The 23272-nt window shown below is 46.1% G+C and overlaps 1 protein-coding gene across 13 annotated transcripts in view; it reads right to left on the bottom strand.

Moving 5' to 3' along the window:
- Epb41l1 (erythrocyte membrane protein band 4.1 like 1) overlaps positions 1-23272 on the bottom strand; it is a 124024-nt gene that overhangs the window by 44817 nt on the left and 55935 nt on the right. For all 13 annotated transcript variants that reach the window (XM_090352279.1, XM_090352272.1, XM_090352274.1 and 10 more), the window contains 2 exons: positions 3299-3492; positions 2311-2475 (listed from right to left, as the gene is read on the bottom strand). In XM_090352279.1, coding sequence (XP_090208405.1) covers positions 2311-2475; positions 3299-3478 — 345 coding nt within the window. In that variant the 5' untranslated portion in view covers positions 3479-3492. The remainder of the gene's footprint in view (positions 1-2310; positions 2476-3298; positions 3493-23272) is intronic.

The following is a 23272-nucleotide window of genomic DNA, read 5'->3' as shown; positions in this document are numbered from 1 at the left end:
CCCTAAGAACCTCCCCGTGTCTAGACTCCTGTCACCTTGCTTTGTTTTCTGAGTCTTTTCTTTTCTTTTCTTTTTTTTGTTGGGGGGCAGGGGATCAGTCATGGGGCTTGAATTTAGGGCCTGAATTCTGTCCCTGAGCAATTTTGCTCAAGGTTAACACTCCACCACTTTGAGCCACAGTGCCACTTCCAGTTTTTGGTGGTTAATTGGAGTTAAGGGTCTTATGGATTTCTTGCCCAGGCTGGTTTTGAACTGTGATCCTCAGATCTCAGCCTCCTGAGTAGTGAGAATTACAGGCATGAGCCGCTGATGCCTGGCTCTCTGAGGCTTAAGAAGTCCTGGGGTGAGCTGGGCACGGTGGCTTACACCTGTTATCCTAGCTACTCAGGAGACTGATATCTGAGGATCGTGGTTCAAAGCCAACCCGGGTACTAAAGTCCGTGAGACTCTTAGCTCTAATTAACCATCAGCAAACCAGAAATGGTGCTGTGGTTCAAGGGGTAGAGTGGTAGCCTTGAGCTGAAGAGCTTAGGGACAACACCCAGGCCCAGAGTTCAAGTTCCATGATCAACAACAACAATAAAAAGAAGTTCTGAGGGGAAAACACCCAGCTCACCTAGGCCTCTTCAGAGTCTGCTGAGTATGGCTCTAGACGATGACTTTGCTTAAGGTCAGTTGGGGTATAGTGGAGAGTGACTGATTTCTCCTTTACAGTAATCAGTGGGAGCAGAAAACCAAAAATCTAAGCTTTGGGGGTAGGAGGAGGAGAAGAGCCCCTTAAGAAATGAGGTGTGGGTAGGGTGGCAGGGACATTGTGGCCCAAAGTGGTAAGCACTATAGCCTTAAGCAAAACAGCTCAGGGACAGTGCCCAGGCCTGAGTTCAATCCCCACAACCAAAACAATAAAATAATAACTGAAAGTAGAGCGGTGGTAAGTCATATCCTTTAAAATGAGGGCATGGGGAGAAGGAAAGTATTCAGATATCTCAGTAGTATGACCACCTTCTGAACTCTTGTGCCTATGAAAAAAAGTCTGGCATGATGCCTAGATGAGAGCAAACGCCCTAAGGGATAAAGGGCTGAGGGGGGGTGGGGAGGTGGGAAGGTATGAGTGAGAGTCCCCTGTAATCGTGGCTCTACTCTATCGAGGGGCAGGGCTATGCCACAGGCACTTCTCTTGGGCCACCTTTGTCTATGTGGACACCCTTAACACAAAAACCTGAGCAGATGAGTTTGTTCTGGAGACTAGAGGTGGCACCCTGGACAGGTGTGTTCACAAGGATGAGAGGACCCACCTTACTACTCATCACATGAAAGAAAAAAAAAAGAGCCAGGAGAGGGGCTGGGAGTTTGGCTTAGTGGTAAAGTGCTTGCCTAGCATGTACAAAGACCCAGGTTCGATTCCTCTATGTATATATATACATATGTATATACCTACACACACACACACACACACACACACACACACACACACACACATATTCAGAAGTGGTGCCATGGCTCAAATGGTAGAGCCTTGAGAAAGCCCAAGGACAGTGCTTAGGCCCTGAGTTCAAGCCCCAGGGCTGGGGGAAAAAAAGAACTGAAAGAACTGAAGACCTTGAGCACAAAGAGTCTCAGGGACAGAATCCAGTCCCAGACCTGGAGTTCAAGCCCCAGGACCAGCATACAGACAGGAAAAATCAAACTGTACCTGGCCCAGAGTTCAAGCCCCATGACCAAACAACCAACAAACAAGCCAGGAGATGGTGGCTCATGCCTATAATCCTAGCTACTTGGGAATCTGGAGATCCTAGTTTAAAGCCAGCCCTGGCAGGAAAGTCTATGAGCCTCTCTAGTTAACCACCAAAATGCCAGAGGTGGAGCTGGGGCTCAACTGGTAGAGTACCAGCCTTAATCAAAAAAGCTAAGAGACAGAGCCCAGACCCTGAGTTCAAACCTCAAGACTGGCACCATAAAGTAAAAATAAGAGTAACATTTTGATTCTCGTTTGGATGGTAACTCTGGTGGCTGAGACAAAAGAGCTGTTTCTGGGCCTGTGGGGCTTCAGATCTAGGGATGAGACAGTGATAGAACCAAGAGCCTTTCCCGATGACAGCCCTGCACTGAGTCTAATTCAGTATGCAACTACAATGACCCTTTCTGGCCTTGCCACCACCATCTGCACAAAGAAGGATTGGGCCAGGTCATCTCTCTGGACACTGCAACCAATCCAGGACCCCTCTGGTCTGGCTCAGGCCAGGAGCCTGTGGTGGCTCTGAGGCAGTCAGCCAGCGGGGACAGGGCATATGGCACTCGGTGCTCCCCTACCTCCACCTCACACTCATACTCAGAGGCGTCAAGCAGAGTGACTCGGCAGATGGCACTCTTGAACTTCTTGGCAATCTTCTGGGGTGATTTCTGGGCCTTGCTGGGCGTAGTCCTCTCTGACAGGCCATCAGCCTCACAGAAGTCTTTGTCCTCCATGTCTAGGCTCTGTGGGCCCAATCAAGGAAAGGTTTGGTCCGTAGGTTTGAAACCACAGTCTTTCATACAAGCAAGAGGTAAGCAGGAGGCAGCCAGGTCTAAGACAGGTCTCAAAACAAATGTCAGTGCCTTCTACGACAGGAGCAGCCCACAGGACTGAACATGGGACAGGAGCTGTCCTGTCTCTCTAGAACAACGCACATGCCACCCAGGCAAGCATCTGGGCTTATCTATCACAGGGTCTAGGGTGAACATGGAAGGTGTTAAAGGTCTACTGCAGGTGGGGCAGAGCCACACCCCATTCTTGTGATGGGCGTGGTCAGTTCTACAGTCTCCTTGGGCCAGTGGTGAAGGAAGGAAAGAAGATATGAATGTGAGGACCGGATGATTCCTCTCATCCCTGGTAGTGCGTTATGCTGGGATAAGTTTTGCTCCAGACTCACACCGAACTTGTCAAGCTCAAATGGAAAGGCTCAAAGGTAGGCAAATGCCAAGGTAAAAGCACTGTTTTCGAAATCAGTTCTACATCTGACTCGCTTCCGTCACGTGAGGGTAGTGTGACTCTGGATAACTAACTGGCTTCATTCCACTGAGTCGCAGTTTCTCCAAGTGTAAAATGAGGAAATTAGCAGCTTCCCTCTGAGGTTTGAGAGAATTACATATAAAAGTGACCACAATCCCCCAGCATACTGCTCAGTAGATAATGAGCATCAGGAGTAAGTCTTAGTTTCCCTCTTTCTTTCCTGCTGAGAAAATACTGGCGTCAGAAGCACTGAACCCAGAGGACTGGCTGTGGTGGGAAGAGGAATGCTCTGGGCCCTCAGGTACACACCTGTTCAGCCGGCTGGAATGGTTGCTTCTCATTGGAGTTGGTCTCTGGGTGGCCGTGGCCTGCAGGGGTGTCAGGGGTGGTCACAGCAGCAGCAGCCGCCACCACTGCCGCCTCAGGCTGCTGTGGGGCCTCCTCCTGAGCTTTCTTCACCTCAGAATCAGGACCTGTCTCTGTTGTCATGGTGACCAGCACGCCTGCATTGGCACAGAGAGGGACAGCAATAGTGTGACAGAGCCAGGGGGCAGGAACCACACGTGGAGAGAGACAGATGGTGACAAATGGACGAAGAGTCAGAGAGAAGGAAAGCAGGAGAGGAGGAAAGGATAGAGAAATGGAGGAGAGGACATGAGAAGTAAGGGGTTAATAGTGCAGCAGGGGTATAAGCCCTTCTTCCACCCACCCCCTAGTACTGTATATTATAGTTCCTCAGTGACCCCAATCTCTTGACTCTGAGTCTTTTCTAGAGGTAATAGATTTCTTTCCAGGGAGCCTCATTCTTCCAGGAGCATAGGAAGCAGGGACCAGTTCCAGGCAAGACCCTGGCCAGGCTGTCTCTCCACTCATACCTGAAACACCGTAGCCCTTCAATAAACACTAGACCTGCTGAACTCAACCAAGACATCCCTGGGCTTCAGGCCCATCAGGCCCCGAGTTGTTGACAAGCCTCATTATTCCCAGGCTGCAATAACTCCCACATCTATACCCCAGCTAGGTTTCACATGAGTCCTGAGGAGTAAGTCCACATAAAACTCAGAGGACTCAGCCATAAAGTTTGGGACTCAGCCATAAAGTGAGAGACTTAGGGGACAGGCCCTTTTTAGGATTTCTCCCCCTTAGAATATTAAATGAGGTCATTTCAGAGAGGATGGCACCCACTGTCCAGGTACTCTGTTAGAATGAGCCCATTACAGAGAGAGAATGGCAAGCCAAAAGCCTCAGCGTGTGTGTGTGTGTGTGTGTGTGTGTATGTGTGTTTGTGTATGTGTGTGTGTCTGTGTATGTGTGTGTATGTGTGTGTGTTTGTGTATGTGTGTTTGTGTGTGTATGTGTGTGTATGTGTGTGTGTTTGTGTGTGTGTGTTTGTGTATGTGTATGTGTGTATGTGTGTGTTTGTGTATGTGTATGTGTGTGTATGTGTGTGTATGTGCGTGTGTTTGTGTATGTGTGTGTATGTGTGTGTGTTTGTGTATGTGTGTTTGTGTGTGTGTGTTTGTGTGTGTATGTGTGTATGTGTGTGTGTTTGTGTATGTGTATGTGTGTATGGTGTATGTGTGTGTGTTTGTGTATGTGTGTTTGTGTGTGTATGTGTGTGTATGTGTGTGTGTTTGTGTGTGTGTTTGTGTATGTGTATGTGTGTATGTGTGTGTTTGTGTATGTGTATGTGTGTGTATGTGTGTGCATGTGCGTGTGTTTGTGTATGTGTGTGTATGTGTGTGTGTTTGTGTATGTGTGTTTGTGTGTGTGTGTTTGTGTGTGTATGTGTGTATGTGTGTGTTTGTGTATGTGTATGTGTGTGTATGGTGTATGTGTGTGTGTTTGTGTATGTGTGTTTGTGTGTGTGTATGTGTGTGTATGTGTGTATGTGTGTGTGTTTGTGTATGTGTATGTGTGTGTATGTGTGTGTGTATGTGTGTGTGTGTTTGTGTATGTATGTGCGTGTGTTTGTGTATGTGTGTGTGTGTTTGTGTATGTGTGTTTGTGTGTGTGTATGTGTGTGTATGTGTGTGTGTTTGTGTATGTGTGTTTGTGTATGTGTGTGTGTTTGTGTATGTGTATGTGTGTGTATGTGTGTGTGTATGTGTGAGTGTGTTTGTGTATGTATGTGCGTGTGTTTGTGTATGTGTGTGTGTGTGTGTTTGTGTGTGTGTACACGCACTCACTCATGTGCACATGCTCTGGTCCTGGGCCATGAACTCGGGGACTAGGCACTGTCTCTCAGCTTTTCCCCTCAAGGCTAGTGCTCTGCCACTTGGAACCAAACCTCCACTTTCAGCTTTTCTGGCGGTTAATTGGAGATAAGAGTCTCATGGACTTTCCTACCTGGGCTGGCTTTGAACTGTGATCCTCAGTTCTCAGCATCCCGACTAGTTAGGATTACAGGTGTGAGTCACCAGTGCCTGGCTTTGTCGTGGGGTTTTATACTTAGTAAAGATCTGAGGGGATGGGAGTTTGGCCTAGTGGTAAAGTATTGGCCAAACATGCACAAAGACCCATACGTAGAAAAAGCTGGAAGTGGTGCCATGGCTCAAGTGGGAGAGCTCCAGCCTTGAGAAAGCCCAGGGACAATGCTCAGGTCTTACGTTCAAGTCCCGGACTGGCCAAAAAAACAAAGATCTGAAAGGCCTCTTGACATGTTGGGAAGATAGACTGAAAAATGAAAGAGGCTCATGGGAATGCAAGGAGATAGAAAGCTTTGCCCTTTAATATCTAAAAACCTTTTTAATATAGAGATATACACATAAAAGACTATGTGAATTATCAGCCAACCAAGTTTATTGTTTTGTCAATTGCTGTTTCTTTGGGGGCAAAAGTACCCATTCCTGATCCCAGTCAACAGATCCTAAAAAAATACTGGCATTGAACAGGGGGAACCATGAAACAGACACAGTCCTGGTGCTGAATCCATGATGGTCCCTGAAATCGACTGCATTTCTACACATGAGAAAAATTCAAACTAGACTTTGGTCTAGCTTCAGGCCAGAGCCCCAGAGCTTTTCCCCAGCCTAAGTGTTCTTAGAAGCAGACAGAAAAGCCATGTCTCTCTTTCCCTTTTTTTTTTTTTTTTTTTGTCGGTCAAGGGCCTGAGTGCTGTCCTTGGGCTTTTTCACTCTATCACATTAAGCCATAGCTCCACTTCTGGTTCTTGAGTGGTTAATTGGAGATAAGAGTCTCACAAGGACTTTTCTGCCCAGATTGGCTTTGAACCACGATCCTCAGAGCTTAGCCTCCTGAGTAGCTAGGATTCGAGGTCTAGGTATATGCCACTGGTACCTGGCTACGAAAAGCAATCTTAAATAAACATCCTAGTCTTCCTTTCTCAGTTCTCCAGCAGTGAAGTGACACAAATAATAAGACCAGGACACCTTTTAAGACAATTCAATCCAGTCCCCTTCATTCATTGGAGAGCCAGAGCCCCCTGACTCTCCAGATGTTAAGTCCAAGTCCGTTTTCCCTCTCAAACTTGGCTGTTTCCAGCAAACCCCAACAGTATCACTTCAAAGAAGGATGTGTTTAGGCGTAGGCTGAATGCCAAGGACAGTGAGATAGACGATAATTCATTCTTTCAGACAGCAAAAGGAGATAGAAAAATCACAAAAAACATTTGAGTGAAATAGCATGGGGCATGGCAATGTGTATAGACTGACTGTATTTTAATTATTACACACACAGACCCAGATGCTCCTCAATTTACAATAATCTGACTTACAATTTTTTTACTTGGTCATGGTGTGAAAGCATACCCGTACAACCATTCTGTCTTTTCCTGTCAGTACAGTAGTCGGTAAATCCCATGCAATATTCAAGCCTTATTAAATAGGCTTAATGTTACATTATTTCCCCAGCTGTAGGCTGATGTTGGTGTCCTGGGAATGTTCAAGATTGGTGAGGCTCAACTAAGCTGTTTGGTACATTAGGATATGAACTACATTAGTGTGTGTGTGTGTGTGTGTGTGTGTGCGCGCGCGCGCGCACGCGCCAATCCCGAGCTTGAAGTCTAGGCTTAGAATCTCTAAGTTTTTTTTGTTGTTGTTTTGCTCAAGGCTAATAATACCGGACCACAACTCCACTCCTGGCTTTTTGATAATTGGAAATAAGAGTCTCACAGACTTTGGCTTTGAACTGTGATCCTCAGATATCAGCTTCCTGAGTAGCTAGGAATACAAGTATGTGTCACCAGCACCCAATTGAAATGCATTTTTGACTTATAATATTTTCAGTGTATGAGGGTTCAAAGCCAGTCCTGGCACTAAAGACTGTGAAACTCTTATCTCCAATTAACCACTAGAAAAGTGAAGTGGGGCTTGGCTCAAAGGTAGAGTGGTAGTTTTGAACTGAAGAGCTCAGGGACAACGCCCAGGCCCAGCCCAGGGGTAGGATGGTAGCCTTGAGCTGAAGAGCTCAGGGACAGTGCCCAGGGCTAGAGTTCAAACCCCACAACTGACAAAAAAAAAAAAAAATCCTGCTGCCTCAGCTGCCCCAGCAGCTGGGACTACAAAACACACCACTGTGCTCAGCAATTTAAATGACTGCTTTGAAAACTAGAGGTTAAAAAAATACATTTTTCAGGGCCAGGAGTTTGGCTTAATGGTAGAGTGCTTGCCTAGCATGCACGAAGACCTGGGTTCAAGTCCTCGGTACCACATACATAGAAAAAGCCAGAAGTGGCACTGCAGCTCAAGTGATAGAGCTCTAGCCTTGACAAAGCCCAAGAACAATGCTCAAGCCCTGAGCTCAAGTCCCAAACTGGCAAAAAAATTATATATATATATATATATATATATATATAATAAAATAAAATAATTAAAAAAATAAATTTTTCATCAGGTGATAGTGGCTTGTGCCTATAACTCTAGTAACTCAGGAGGCTAAGATTTGAGGATTGTGATTCAAAGCCAGCCTGGGAAGGAAACCAATTAACAAAAACAAAAACACAGAAATGGAGCTGTGGCCTAAGTGGTAGATAGAGCACCAGCCTTGAGGAAAAGAAAAACCAAACCAAAACAAAAACTCAATGACTTAGCACACAGGCCCTGAGTTCAAGCCACAGGATTAGCCAAAATAAATAAATAAACGATAATTACATAAATGAAATTTTCTGATGTACATGTCTGAGTGTGGCAGGATAAGAGGAGATAAAATCTGTTTTTTTATTTATGAATTAAAAGAAAAAAATAACAGTATTTTATCTATTTATCTATTTATTTATTTTTGCCAGTCCTGGGGCTTGGACTCAGGGACTGAGTGCTGTCCTTTGACTTTCCTTAAGGCTAGTGCTCTACCACCTGAGCCATAGCTAGCTACCACTTCTAGCTTTTTTCTGTGTATGTGGTACCAAGGAATTGAACGTGGGTTTTTGTGCATGTTAGGCAAGCACTCTACCACTAGGCCATGTTCCCAGCCCCACAGTATTTTATTTTTTAAGGCAATCTTTCCCTTTCTTCCTTTCTTTCTTTCTTTCTTTCTTTGTTTCTTTCTTTCTTTCTTTCTTTCTTCCCTCTCTCTCTCCCCCCCACCTCTCTCTCTCTCTCTCTCTCTCTTTTTGCCAGAACTGAGGCTTGGACTCAGGGCCTGGTCTCTGTTCTTGGACACTTTTTGCTCAAGGCTAGCACTCTGCCACTTGAGCCACAGGGCCACTTCTGGCTTTTTCTGTGTATGTGGTTCCAGGAAATTGGAACTCAGGGCCTTGTGCACGCTAGACAAGCATGCTACCACTAGGCCATGCTCCCAGCACCTTTATTTCTTTTTTCTGACAAGCTCAGAGATAGCAGCATGATGTCTTCTTAGGCTGCACAAAGAAACCCGAAGCTAGCCCTGGCTTCTGACCCAGGAGCCTGTGCCCACAGTTCTGTTCAGGCCCAGGTCAGCTGACTGAGGGAACCTGCTGGGTAGCCAGGCACTGTGGAGGCGCTGAGGGAGGCACATGCTACCTCCCTTGGAGTAGGCTGCAGCTGAAGATGGCCCTCTCCTAGGAGAGGCCGGGTGGGACTTAGATCAGCCAGTAAATGCTTCAGCCTCTCAGAGGAGTCCCAGAGTCAGTTCCCAAAGGTTTCCAGAGCAGGGAGCAAAGATACAGCTAGAAGCCTTTAGACTGATGGCAGGGACAGCATTTGGACTGTGTCACCATGCAGGCAAAGACCCAGGTCAGATCGAGGGCCTGTGCAGGGAACAGGACACCTTGGCATTCTGACACTCTAAGGAAACTGTACAGCGGAGTGCCAGACAGCTTGGCAGGAGGGACAGGCTGCATCCAGGGAGAAGTGCAAGAACTGAAGTGGTTCTCGCAGACTTATAAGAGTTATAAGTGTTGGGGACCAAGACATGTGAAAGGGTATCAATGTATGGGAATTAATGCACCATCTATCTGGCAAATATCACGTAACCCTTCTACTAATTACAATAAAAAATATATGAAAAAAAAGAGTTATAAGTGTTGCCAGGCACTGGTGGCTAGCAATCCTAGCTAGTCAGGCAGCTGAGATCTAAGGATTGCAGTTCGAAGCCAGCCCAGGCAGAAAAGTCCATGAAACTCTTATCTCCAATATTATTCACCAAAACTGGTGCTGTGGCTCAAAAGAGTAGAGTGCTAACCTTGAGTGAAAAAACTAAGAGACAATGCCCAAACCTGAGTTCAAGCCCCAGTACTAGTATCAGCTTTAGAATTAGGTTCTAGAGACCCAAAGCTCAGCTCCAACACCTACTTTCCCTGTGATCTTGGGCACATGGCTTCCCTTTTCTACCTTTTCCTCTCAAGGTGATGATGAACATAGAGATACAGATAGAGAGAGGGAGAGGGAAAGGGAGAGAACACTTACGATGGTATACACCCATTAAAACAAGCCTAGGAGGTAGGTCTACAATTACAAGCCATATTGGAAAGTTGCTATTCTCAAGACTGGCCTGAGAACAGAAGCGCCCATGCAGAATGATTGCAGAGCAAGACTGTTTAATGAGATAAGAGGCCAGCAGTGCCAGACTGATGACACCACCAGAGAGGACAGGCCAAATGCATAGGATTAGAAAAGAGAAAGGTCAGCCAGAGAAGGGAATGCTGACAGCGCCCACACCAGCCCTGTCTAGGGCTGAGAAGAGGGGAACCATGTGGCTGGACGCTCGCCTGCCCTGGGTTAGGGCCAGCCCAGAAGACTGCCTGCATCTGGGGCTCTGCCACTGTCTGGCTCCCCAGCTTGCCTTCCAGGGGCACTAATTAACCATCTCATGCTGTGGCCTTCCATCTGGGTGGCCTGCAGGGAAAGGATGTCCCAGCCAGCAGAGGCAATAGCCACTGGGCCTGTCGTGATACCACTCCATAAAGATGAATCACCTGGCATCCGGTTAACCTTTTAATCCGCATTTGTGTGAGTCAGCATCTCTGAGGCCAGTGGTTCACATTTGTTCTTTTCCCCCTTCCACAAGCTTCTTCCAGGTCCAGGCCACAGCCACCTCCAGCCTGGATGGACATCCCAGGCTGCTCCCAGGGTTTACACTCCACAGAAAAGCCACAAGGGTCTTTGCACAACTTTGAGTTAAATGCTTGCTTTAAAATCTCCAATGGAAGCTGGGCACTGGTGATTCATACCTATAGTCTTAGCCACTCAGGATGCTGAGATCTGAGGATCACAGTTCAAATCCAGCCCAAGTAAGGAAGTCCATGAGACTCAGCTCCAATTAACCGTCAGTTGTAAGAGAGGTGTGACTCAAGTGGTAGAGTGCTAGCCTTGAACACAAAAGCTGAGGGACAGTGCCCAGGTCCTAAGTTCAAGCCCCAGGAACCACACACACACACACACACACACACACACACACACACACACACACACACACACACACACACACACACACACACACACCAATAGCTTCCCCAAAAATTAAAACACAAACCCTTTATCAAGCTATAGGCCTTTGCTTAGAGCCCTGATCATCTTTGCAACATCAGCTCACACCTCTGCCAGTCCCCTACCGACTTCTCACTCTACCCCCAACTCTGTGCACATAATGTACTGACCCTAAGTCTGTTCTTCAACCATGCCAAGCTTGCCCCTGCATCAGTACTCTGTCCTTAATGTGTCCTCTGTCCGGACAGTGAGCTTGTCCCTTCCCTCAGTATGACAGGTTCTACCCTGACTGGCCAGTGCAGAGATCAGTCCCAGAGCCTGAGACCTGCTTAGGCAAGTGCTCTACTATTGAGCTGCCACACTAAGCCTTTGTTCAGAAAAACAGGGTCTTTGCCAGGCACTGGTGACTCATGCTTATAATCCTAACTACTCAGGAGGCAGAGATTTGAGAATCACAGTTCAAGGCCAGCCTGGGAAGGAAAGTCTGTGAGACCCATCTTGAATTAACTACCAGAAAACTGGAAGTAGGGCTGTGGCTCAAGTGGTAGAATGCTAACCTTGAGCAAAAGAAGCTTCGGGACAGGGCCCAGGCCCTGAGTTCAAGCCCCATTGCCCACAAAACAAAACAAAACAAAAGATAGATTCAAGCCAGGTGCTGGTGGTGGCTCAAGCCTGAAATCCTACCTACTCAGAGTTCAAGCCCCACAACCGACAAAAAAAGAAAAAGTCTGAACTTCCCTGGACTGGTAAGCCACTGGGAAGAAGAAATATAGTAAGACGGTTACCTTGGCATTCCTGACAGATGAGTCTAGCAGTAGTTAAGTCTTTCTTCCCAGCCTCTACCTCTCAAGTGCCAGTATTAGAAACATTAGAAACATTTGGCCAGATCACAAATTATGTGTCCCTTGTCAACCCCATCTAAAGTGGTCCTTTTTCTTTTGGGGGAGCATGGGACTACAGTGCTTCTTTGTCTTTGTTTCCCCCATTTTTGAAGTTTTCGCAAGAATTTATGTTAACATAATAGAGTTAAAGAAGGTAGAAACAGAAGAAAGGTGAACATTTCCTGGTCCCCAAGCAGAAACTGGGAGTTAAAAGACTCCTATGTTAATCTGTATTAAAGTGTAGCAATTCAAGGTCATAGATTATATTCAACAATAGCCACTCTTTATTTTCTAAAAACTTTTTATCTTCCCAAATAGAAAAAAAAAACATGTTTCTATTAAGCAAGAATGCCTGTTTATTTCCAAAGTAATCATCACAAACTAAATTTGTATGTAGTGATTGATTTGCTTACATGTTTGTATTCCTCCTCTAGAATATAAACTCCATAAAGACCTGTCTTGTTTGCCCATCTCCAGGGAGTAGTGCAGGTTTTGATAAATAATAGCAAAGTTAACATTTAGTCAGATACCACAAAGCGTGTTTGTAATCACAGCTATTTTAAAGCAAGAGAATTCTTGAGTCCAGGAGTTCAAAACTAGCCTAGGTAACATAGTAAGACTGTTTCAAAATAAAACAAAAGTGGCCAAGAGTTTGGCCTAGGGGTAGAGTGCTTGCCTAGCATGCACAAAGATCTGGGTTTGATTCCTTTGTACCACATACATTGAAAAAAGCCAGAAGTGGTGCTGTGGCTCAAATGTTAGAGTGCTAGCCTTGAGAAAGCCCAAGGACAGTGCTCAGGCCCTGAGTTTTAGCCCCAGGACCAGCAAAAATAAAAATAAGCCTACCAATTTCCAATAAAACCGATTGCTAAATGAGCAAGGGAACTAAAGAGAGACTTACCAGAGGAAGAGGTAAAAAATGGCAAAGCAGCATATGAGAAAATGCTTATTATCCACGATCATATAGTAAATGCAAATATAAACAATCCTGAGATACCACCTTATTCCAATTAGAATGGCCAATATTCGAACTCAGACAACAAATGTTGGCAGGGATGTAGAGAAAGAGGAACCCTACTGCACTGTTGGTGGGAATGTAAACTAGTACAACCACTCTGGAAGAGTTTGGGGGTTTCTTAAAAACTGAACATAGACCTTCCCTGCCACCCAGCCATACCACTCCTAGGCATCTACCCTGAGCATCATAACCCAGGATATGATAAGGACACCTGCACAGCCATGTTCGTCACCACACTGTTAACAATAGCCAAGATATGGAGACAACTCAGATGCCCTACTACAGAAGAATGGATACAAAACATGTGGTACACATACACAATGGAGTTCTACATAGCAGCCAGACAAGATAAAATAATGGCACTTGCTGGGAAGTGAATGGAATTAGACCAAATCATGTTAAATGAGATAAGCCAAGACCAAAGGAACAAAGGTTCATGGTCTCCCTGATATGTGGGTATTAGATCTAAACAATCCAAGAGCGATGAGTCAATATTCAGGTATTCCAGGTCATTGACATGAATTTGGAGATATAAATATACCTATGTAGACATATAGGTCTACGATAGGATATATATATTCTATAGATATATATTGATATATAGATCGATATGTATTTATGACAAAGATTCAGCTTAATTTTAATTATCTTTTTTAATTTATGTACCAGTGATTGCATAGAGATTTTTTTCTTGAATACTTGATTATACAATACAATATGACATTTGAAATATGATGTAAAAACTCGGTTTTAATAAAGTTTTAATAAAATAAAACAAATCAAAATGCATCAATAATCTAGAACATTAACTCTTATAGTTTGCCATCTTCTAGGCACTAACGTAAGTATTTTACAATCTACACAATAACCTATAATACATAGTTCATTTTACAAAAGAAGAAACTGTCTAGGCTCTGGTGACTCCTGTCCAGCTACTCAGGAGGCTGAGATCTGAGGATCAAGGTTCAAAGCCAGACTGGGTAGAAAAGTCTGTGATACTCTTATCTCCAATTAACCACTAAAAAGCCCAAAGTGGAGCTGTGGCTCAAGTGACAGAGTATTAGCTCTGAGTAAAAAACTTAGATGGGTGCCAGTTGCTCACACCTGTAATCCTACTCAGGAGGCTGAGATCTGAGGATGGTGGTTCAAAGCCAGCCTGGACAGAAAAGCACCCATGAGACTCATCGCCAATTAACTACTCAAAAACAAAACAATACAAAAAAAACCCCAGGAAGTGGTAATGTGGCTCAAATTGGCCAGCACTAGCCTTGAGTAAAAGCTCAGAGACAAGCACTTAGGCCCTGAGTTCAAGCCCCACAACTGACTAAATAAATAAATAAATAAAAAGCTAAGGGAAAATGCCCAGGCCTAGACCCTGAGTTCAACCTAGAACCAGCATATACACACACACACACACACACACACACACACACACACACACACACACACACACACAAAGTGGGGAGGGGAAGTAACTGAAACAAAGTTACAAGACTTGTCCATGACTCCATTGCTAGTACATGACAATGCCAGTGCCTCAATCCTCTTGGTGACCCCCAGCCTGTCAACCTCTCTTGATAACTTACCAGACCATAAGCACCTGATTTTTCCATCCAAATTCCTGATTTTATCCTCCATATTGTGCTGATGGGAGCATACATTCTCAGAGAGGTAAACTGATTCATCCAAGGTCAAAAGGTGGTGCCAGCTACCCCAAAGTCCTTTGTGCTAAATGGTACTGTAGAGCCATGGGGGGGTAAGGGAGGACCAACAACCTGTTGGCCAAGAGAAGCTTCCCGGGACTGAAAAGCAAATGCACTGTACTGAGAATTGCCAAACTGGGGATCAGGAGCTGCTTCTTGTGTCAGGGCTGCCCCTTCCTATCTGCTTTATCAGATGGGCCTTGGGCAGTTGCATCCCCTCTCTGCCCTCCTTGTCACAGTAATACCAGGGTGATAGGATTATGACAGAGAATGAGAGGACTTGGAGATCCCACAGTTAGCATCCCACTGCATGCAGAGCAGAGAACAATAGTGGTGTCTATGCCATGTACCCAAAAGGCTTAGCTTCACACGCATGCGCCTACAGCCATGTGGGGCTGCAGCCGTGAACTATTATGGGCTCTTCGAAATCTTAAGACACTGGTGGCACCAAAGACATTGGCAAATTGTGACCTAGGTAAGAGTAAAAGTAGTGGTACATGGGGTGGGGAGAGAGGGAGAGAGACAGAGACAGGGAACCGTGCAGGAGACACCAAAACCCAAAAAGAATTCCAGGCAGGAAAAAAATAAACCTCTACTTTTGATGTTTTCAATAACCACAGTTACCAAGACAACTCTTCTTTCTTTTGGGCAAGTGAGGCGGCACAGCCTCCCCCCCACCCCCCCGCAACAATGCCTCCAGGACTTATACCTCCATTTACACCCCCAGATCCATGCTATGTTTAAAGAAGTGGGAAGCCAATCTCCTGAAGTGCCCCCCTTGAGCTCACTACCTGCTGTTTCCAGTTGGCCTTGGCCGATGGTAGGCGCTAGCTGGAGGGCAGAGGGTGGAGGGCAGGAGATCCAGCTCCTGGCCCGCTCCAGCCACCCACCACTGCGCTGGGGTAACATTGTTCCCTTGACGCTGTCATTGCTGGTGCGTGGGTATCTCAACACCCCACGCGTTCCCGTAATCCGGTTCATGCTGCATTAACACTCCGTGTTGGAGCTCCCCGTGGCTCCTGTTTTCTGTCAATGTTTGATGGACTGACCACCTGGCATTAAGTGTATCTGTGCAATGTGGGGTGGGGGGGGCCTAGGGAGACGGCAGCATGGTTTCAGTGGCTGAAGACGACAAAGAGACGACAGGAGCCTTCAGCAGCTCCCTTGACCGCCTGTGCCTCAGTTTCTCCACCTGTAAAGTCATGAAGACAACTCTGCACACCTCTCAGATTTTCTTTTTTCTTTCTTTTTTTCTTTTTGTGTGGGTCATGGGGCTTGAACTGGGTCTGGGCGCTGTACCTGAGCTCTTCAGCTCAAGGCTACCTCTCTAACCCTGGGCCTGGGCGTTGTCCCTGAGCTCTTCAGCTCAAAAGCTACCACCCTACCCTTGAGCCAAGCCCCACTTCCCCGTACTAGGGGTTAATTGGAGCTAAGAGACTCAGGTCCTTTTGTGCCAGGACTGGCTTTGAACCTTGATGCTCAGATCTCAGCCTCCTGAGTAGCTAGGATTACAGGTGTGAGCCACGGGCGCCTGGCACCTCCCAGATTTTGTATGGCAATAAAATGTCCATGTGCATAATGTACTCAGGATACCAACCCATAATGAGCACTCAAAATATTAGATCTTTCCATCTTTCTGGAAAGACTGGCATGTGTACACATTCCCCCAGAGAAGGGAGGAGAGGACATTTCCCCCTTTCTCCTCACTCTCCCATTCTGCTACTTTGAGCACGTATTACTTTAGAAATCAGAAAAAGAAAAAAAGAGAGACAGCCATAAAGGCTTATTCTTCCTTTCTCAGTGGCTGAGGGATTTCCTCAGTGTGGAACATCCTCTTCCTCAAGTGACTTTGGGAACAGACATGAATGAAATGACAGGAGCATGCAAGATGTGTGGTTCCCTCCCAGCCAGGCCCTGAAGTGTCTAAAAGCGAGGTGAGCCCACAGTCATGCTCAGCAGGGGTTGCTCAGATCTGGATGTGGCACAAGAGAGAGGGCAATTTGTCAGAGGTCTGCAGTACCCGTGGGTACCGCATTAAATAAAGCCAAGCAATGTGAAAGAAGCCACCACCCGCCAGCACTGGCTTCTTGCCCAAAAGTTTCACGTGCTATCACAGAGTCACAGACTGATGTGCAGTTGTGGGTCAGAGACCTCATGACAGACTCGATCTGCAGAGTTACAACATCAAAAAAAAGCTGCCTCCCACTTGGACCGCGTTGACAGCTGCAGGAGACAATGCACACCTCCCTTCGGCAGGGCATCCTCTGAGAGCTGCCACTATGCTGCCTCCCTTCCAGCCTTTATCTCCTTTGAGCTGTGCAAAGGATGCACCGGGGGGGGGGGGGGCACGGGGGGGGGGAGGTCATTTCCCAGGCTACCTTAGCTGGTCAAGGTCACATAGCTAGTGAGCGTGAGTACAGCCAGGACTCTAACCCAGGTCTGCTGGTACCCAGTCCAGTGCTCCTCCCCTCAATCCTGCTGCAGCCTGTGCTATAAACCACATAACCAAAGCTATCGCAGTGTAAATCGTTCCCATGTACAGGGCGTTTTATAATTTGTCACTATCATTAGTGAGATCCTTGAACTTCATCAATCAGCCATGGCTGAGAGGACTCATGGAACAATGGTCACAAAAATGGCAGAGCCAGGCCTGGAATCCTGACTCCACAGGCTTAGTAACCTTGGACAGGCTACTTAACCTCTCTGAGAGCAAATATAAGCAGGTAAAATGAGAATAATATGGCCCATGCTGCAAAGGCCCATAGGAGAGGGAGAGGGAGAGGGAGAGGGAGAGGGAGAGGGAGAGGGAGAGGGAGAGGGAGAGGGGGGAGAGGAGAGGAGAGGGGAGGGGAGGGGAGGGGAGGAGAGGGGAGGAGAGGGGAGGAGAGGAGAGGGAAGGAAGTCGGGTGCAGTCACTCACTCCTGTAATCCTAGCTATTCAGGAGGCTGAGATCTGAGGATCAAGGTTCAAAGCCAGCCTGAGCTGAAGAGCTCAGGCACACTGCCCAGGCCCAGAGTGCAAGCCCCATGACCACCCCCCAAAAAAAGAAAAGAAAAGAAAAGAAAAAGAACCTCCAAGATCACTCAGGACCAAGCAAAAGAAGACCCTGGCAACAACTTACAGAATCCTAGGAAAATGTGAAAATTGCTCAGGTGAGCTCTACACTGAATAAGTGGAAGAAGGGTCTGCTTGGGCTAGTCCTCCCTTCAAGAGTGATAGGACAGTGTCTTCCAAGCAGGCCTTCCCCACCGGGGGAAATGGGAACAGGATGTGACAAGAAAGCAGCAAACCTTTTGGGCCCACAGACTCATATGCGTGGTTAAGTTCTTTATCCCTTTCATATGGTTTTCATCAATTGTTTATACACCACTAAAGTTCATCTTCAGTGTCATTCAAATACAGCTAAATTAGAAACAACTGTTAATGATCACACAAATAAGCTAGGACTTATCCATTCAAAATTATAGGGCCTGGGGCTGAGAATTTGGCCTAGTGGTAGAATGCTTGCCTAGCATTCATGAAGACCAGGGTTTGATTCCTTGGTACCACATACATAGAAAAAAATTATAGGGCCAGGAATTTGTCCTAGTGATAGAGTGCTTGCCTAGCATGCACAAAGACCCGGGTTCGATTCCTTGGTATCCCACATACATAGAAAAAAGCCAGAAGTGGTGCTGAGGCTCAGGTGGTAGAGCTCTAGCCTTGAGAAAGTCCAAGGGCAGTGCTCAGCCCTGAGCTCAAGCCCAGGACTGGCAAAAAAAAAATTAATTATAAACCAGGTGGCAGTGGTTCATGCCTGTAATCCTAATTACTCAGGAGGACAAGATCTGAGGATTGCAATGCCCAGAGTTCAAGCCCCACAACCAACCCACCCCCCCCCAAAAAAAAATCTGAGGAACCAGGTCAGGAAAGCCCATGAGACTCTTACCTCCAATTAACTACCAAAAGAAACTGTAGTTCAAAGTGGTAGAGTGTTTGCCTTGAACCAAAAAGCTCAGGAATAGTGCCCAGGCCCTGAGTTCAAGCCCCCCAGAATTAATAATTATATAAGTATTACACATTAGCCAAGTGTCAGTGGTTCATATCTGTAATCCTAGCTACTTAGGAGGCTGAGATCTGAGGATCACAGTTCAAAGCCAAAGTGGACAGGAAAGTTCATGAAACTCTTATCTCTAATTACAGAAAAGGCCAGAAATGGAGCTGTGGCTGAAGTGGTAGAGTAGTAGCCTTGAGTAAAAGCCGCCCAGGGACAGTACCCAGGCCCAGAGCTCAAGCCCTAGGCCTAGCAATAAATAAACAAATAAATAATTACATAGTTACTGTGATTTTTTTCTTAAAGTTCTAAGGAATGGAACAATATTTTCATATGCTCAGGAAACAGCACACTAAGCTATTTCCTAGCTATGGAAATTTTTATTTTTATTTAGTTGTATTTTTTTGTCTGTCATGGGACTTGAACTCTGGGCTTGGATGGAGTCCCTTAGCTCCTCAACTCAAGGCCACCACCCTACCCCCTGAGCCACAGCACCACTTTCACTATGGAAAAATTTTAGATTTTATATGTAATGACATAAAAAGATGTCAGTATACATTTGAATGAAAAACACACATTGCAAAACCACATAATTCGTAATCCTGCTCTGGTTTACCCACTGACTTTGGTAGAGAAAATATCTGGAAGTTGTATATTGCAACTGGCCACTTCAGTAGGCCTTAGTGTCACTGGCTACCTCAAAGGTTAGAACTTACTGTCATTAGCTGCTTTGGGAGGGCGAGACTTGCCATTGGTTACTTCAAAGGATGAGACTGTTATCACTCTGGAGAGTAGGATTACTGTAATTAGTAGAGTTGAATTTTTGAGGAAGAGGTAAGGGGAAAATGTGCTCTGAATAATAAGAATTCGTCCCAATTTTTTTTTGCTTTTGTCATTGTTGCTACTCCTGGGGCTTAAACTCAGGGCCTGGGTGCTGTCTCTGAGTTTTTGTGTCTAAGGCACTCTGCTATTTGAGCCACAGTTCCACTTCTGGCTTTTAGCTAGGTAACTGGAGATGAGTCTTGTAAGCTTTCCTGCCCAGGCTGGCTTTGAACCACAGTCCTCAGATCTCAACCTCCTGAGTAGCTAGAATTATGGACATGAGCCATTGGCATTCAGCTCTCTTCACAAATTTTTAAAACTGAATAAGAAAAAAATTAAATATTTAAAAAACACATAGCTGGGGCTGGGAGTTTGGCCTAGTGGTAGAGTGCTTGCCTAGCATGCATGAAGACCTGGGTTTGATTCTTCGGTACCCCACATACATAGCAAAAAGCCAGAAGTGGTGCTGAGGCTCAAGTGGTAGAGCTCTAGCCTTGAGAAAGTCCAAGGACAGTGCTTAGGCCCTGAATTCAAGCCCTGGGACTGGCAAAAAAAAAAAAAAAAGTCCAGGGGCTGGGAGTTTGGCCTAGTGGTTAAAGTGCTTGCCTAGCATGCATGAAGACCTGGGTTCAATTCCTCGGTACCCCACATACATAGCAAAAAGCCAGAAGTGGTGCTGAGGCTCAAGTGGTAGAGCTCTAGCCTTGAGAAAGTCCAAGGACAGTGCTCAGGCCCTGAGCTCAAGTCCAGGACTGGCAAAAAAAAAAAAAAAAAAAAAAAAAAAACCCACATAATTAAAGAACGATCTGGATGGGTCATTGGGTCATTTTATCTTATTTACTTCCATAATATTTGCTTTAACTCTATTATATCCCTTTTTCTTCCAAAGTCAAACTTAAACGCTTAGAAAAACTCATGAGTTTCACCACTGTAACCTCAACACTCATAATGTGGGGTTTTGCATTTATAGTGATTGTACCAAAAATATTTCCACATTATGACATCACCATCACCATCTTTATCACGGCTAAGACTCATGGAGGCTTTATTAGGTGCTAGTTACTGTATCGAGTTTTACCTGCCTTACCTAATGTAGACTTTATGACAACTTTAGAAGCAGGTATGTGGATAGTCGTATGATGGGTGAGAACCTGGGGTTCTAAGAGATGAACTGATTTTCCAGGCCTCCCGGCTGGTAAACAAAGAGAAACTGAGTCCTGGTCTGTGTTAGCTCCCTGTCTTTGCTGAGAAACTCTCCATTGGATCCTTCACTGAAACAGATGGTCTACAGTTATTTTTTTTTCACTTGATTTTCTTACTTTACAGTAAAATAAAAGCAATATCCATTCAGTAAAAGCATATTTTGAACGCTGGTCTTTCTCTGGGCTAACGGTTGACATGGAATACTCTCAGGGGATGCTGAGCAGCAGCAAGGCACCGCTAGCAGTCAGCTGCTTGACCACGAGGGAGAACAACCCGTCCGCTACCACATGCTGTGGAGCTGAGCTAGGATGTCTAGTCGTGTGTGTGTGTGTGTGTGTGTGTGCGTGTGTGTTGAAACTTGAACTCAGACCTGGGTACTGTCCCTAAGTTTTTGTTTTCATTTTTTTTCCTCAAGGCTAGCACTCTACCTCTTGAGCCACATACTCCCTGACAGCTTTTTGGTGATGGTTAATTAGAAATAAAGAATCTCAGGAACTTTCCTGTCAGCGCTGGCTGGCTTTGAACCCACAATCCTCATATCTCAGCCTTCTCAGTAGATAGGTATTCAAGACATTTTTTTTTTTTTGCCAGTCCTGGGGCTTGAACTTAGGGCCTGAGCACTTGGGCTTTCTCAAGGCTATCATTCTACCATTTGAGCCACAACACCACTTCTGGCTTTTTTCTGTGTACGAGGTCCCAAGGAATTGAACCCAAGACTTCATGCATGCACTCTTACCACTAGGGCATGTTCCTGGCCCTTCAAGGAATTTGTGACTTAAGATATTTTCAAATGACAATAGTCTTATTGAAATGCAACCATACTATATATGGAAGAACACTGTTACAGAATAAGAAGAATGTGGCAAGACTATAGCAGGGACTAATTGGGTCCTACAACCTGTATGACCTTGAACAAGTCACTTCCCCTCTGCTTAGGTCGTTCAATCATTCAGTGGACACGCATTTGCTGATCACCGAGGACACACTCGTGATAGAACAATGAATAAAACATAAACCCCGCCCTCAAGGAGAAGAGAGGCTAGTTCCAATCTGTTCTTGCTCAGAAAAGATGGAACTCTCCCCACCATGGCCACCAGGCAGGCATGAATATGAAATAAAGGACGCAAAGAAGCTTTGCAACACCAAGATCCACGCTCTGCAAGGGTTTCTGCGGCTGTTCGCCACTGCCGATTACTTTATCCAGTGGATGTTCTAAAACGTTCTCAATCATCTTCCTATTGTTGGACATCCAGTCCCAATTTGCTGCTATTATAGAGAAGCACTGATGGGAATTTATCCAAAGGAAATAATTCAAATGGAAAAAGAAAAAAAAATAGAAAAGCCAGATGCTAAAAGATGCTGCTGCCCAATCTTGCAAATGACTGATGGGAGGCTAACCCTTGTCCTCAAACTCATCAAGCCTCAAAACCAAATTCCCAAAACCCCTCGGGGCCTTCTTCACCCTGAGCTGCTCCTCTCCTAATCTGGCACATCACCTAGTACCACCACCAAGGCACATGGCAGTGCCGCTTCAACCTTCTACCTTTCCTAGTCCTCCCTGTCTCCGGAGCCTTCCTACACAGTCACAGTGCGTCCTCTTCCTAGGGGTCAGACAGATGGGAACAAAGAGGACCTCTCCAAACACAGGTCTGTCATGTTCCTTTGCAGGCTGAAACCCCACAAACATCCTCAGAGCCTTCAGGCTTATGTTAAGCCCAAACACCTCAGCCTGACATCCAAGAGATGGAAGGGAGAGGAGGAATGCCTCTCGGGGTCCTGCCATGCACCACTACTGGGGAAGCAGCAGTAACAATTGCACTGTGGCCCCTGTGGGCAGGTGTTTTATCTACCTTTGACAGGTAAAGACACTGAGGCTCACACCAGCTAAATGACGTGCTCCAGGCAGCATCATTAGTGCACAGCGGAACTGGCACCAGAGCCTGGCTCTAGTGAGTTCTATACCTTCATGGGAAACTTAAACCCAAGCAGACATGCTGGGTTACCTGCCAGCTCCCACTTCCCCTCTCCTGGACTGTGTATATCATGTCTACCATGCCACCTACACTCCTTCAAAGGTATCCCTACTTTGCTGTCTGACCTGGGCCAGTGGGTACTTTTGCCCCACACACATCTAGCAAAGCCATCTTCTTGATGCTTCTCCAAAACACCAATCATGCCAAGCTCACTTAATGGCACAATCTCTCTACCTTTGTTCTGTCACATCCGTGTCTCTCCTACCCGGACCTGAGACCACTCAAGAGTGGGATGCACAACAGAACACTGAACAGGACAGAGTCTGACCTCTGAAGGGTGCGGGCTGGCGGGCATGGCCCCTAGGACAACCCTGAGCAACTGTCTTCCCTCAGTCAGCTTCAGTTCCTGCAGTCTGCAAAGAGGGAAGAGGACAAGCCACCTTACCAGGTTGGGGGATGACTTTAGAAGTTGTACATGGAAGACCTTAAAACAGTGCCTGGCACGTAGTAAGTGCTCAATAGACTTAGCTGTTACTATTCCTATCCACAAGCCTCCTGCCCACGAAGAAGGCAGAGCCAGCTTGCTGCCACCCCCATCCATCCGCTCAGGCACCAGGCCCTGCTGACAGGGACACAGTCCTGGCTGGTGACCTGGTATTCTCGTCGGTGTGTGCCCTGGCTTTAGGAGTCCCTCCACATTTGCTAGGAAACAAGTAGCAGGGCCAGCCAATCTCCCCCAGTAGCCAATGGCAGCAGCCAGTCTGAAGCTTCTAAACTTTTAGGGGGA

This window comes from Megascapheus bottae, chromosome 18 (assembly GCF_031878675.1).
Source record: "Megascapheus bottae isolate mThoBot1 chromosome 18, mThoBot2.hap1, whole genome shotgun sequence".
In the NCBI taxonomy this organism is placed as follows: Eukaryota; Metazoa; Chordata; class Mammalia; order Rodentia; family Geomyidae; genus Megascapheus; species Megascapheus bottae.
The sequence above is the reverse complement of the archived record's forward strand: the minus strand, read 5'-3'. Positions and strand labels throughout refer to the sequence as shown.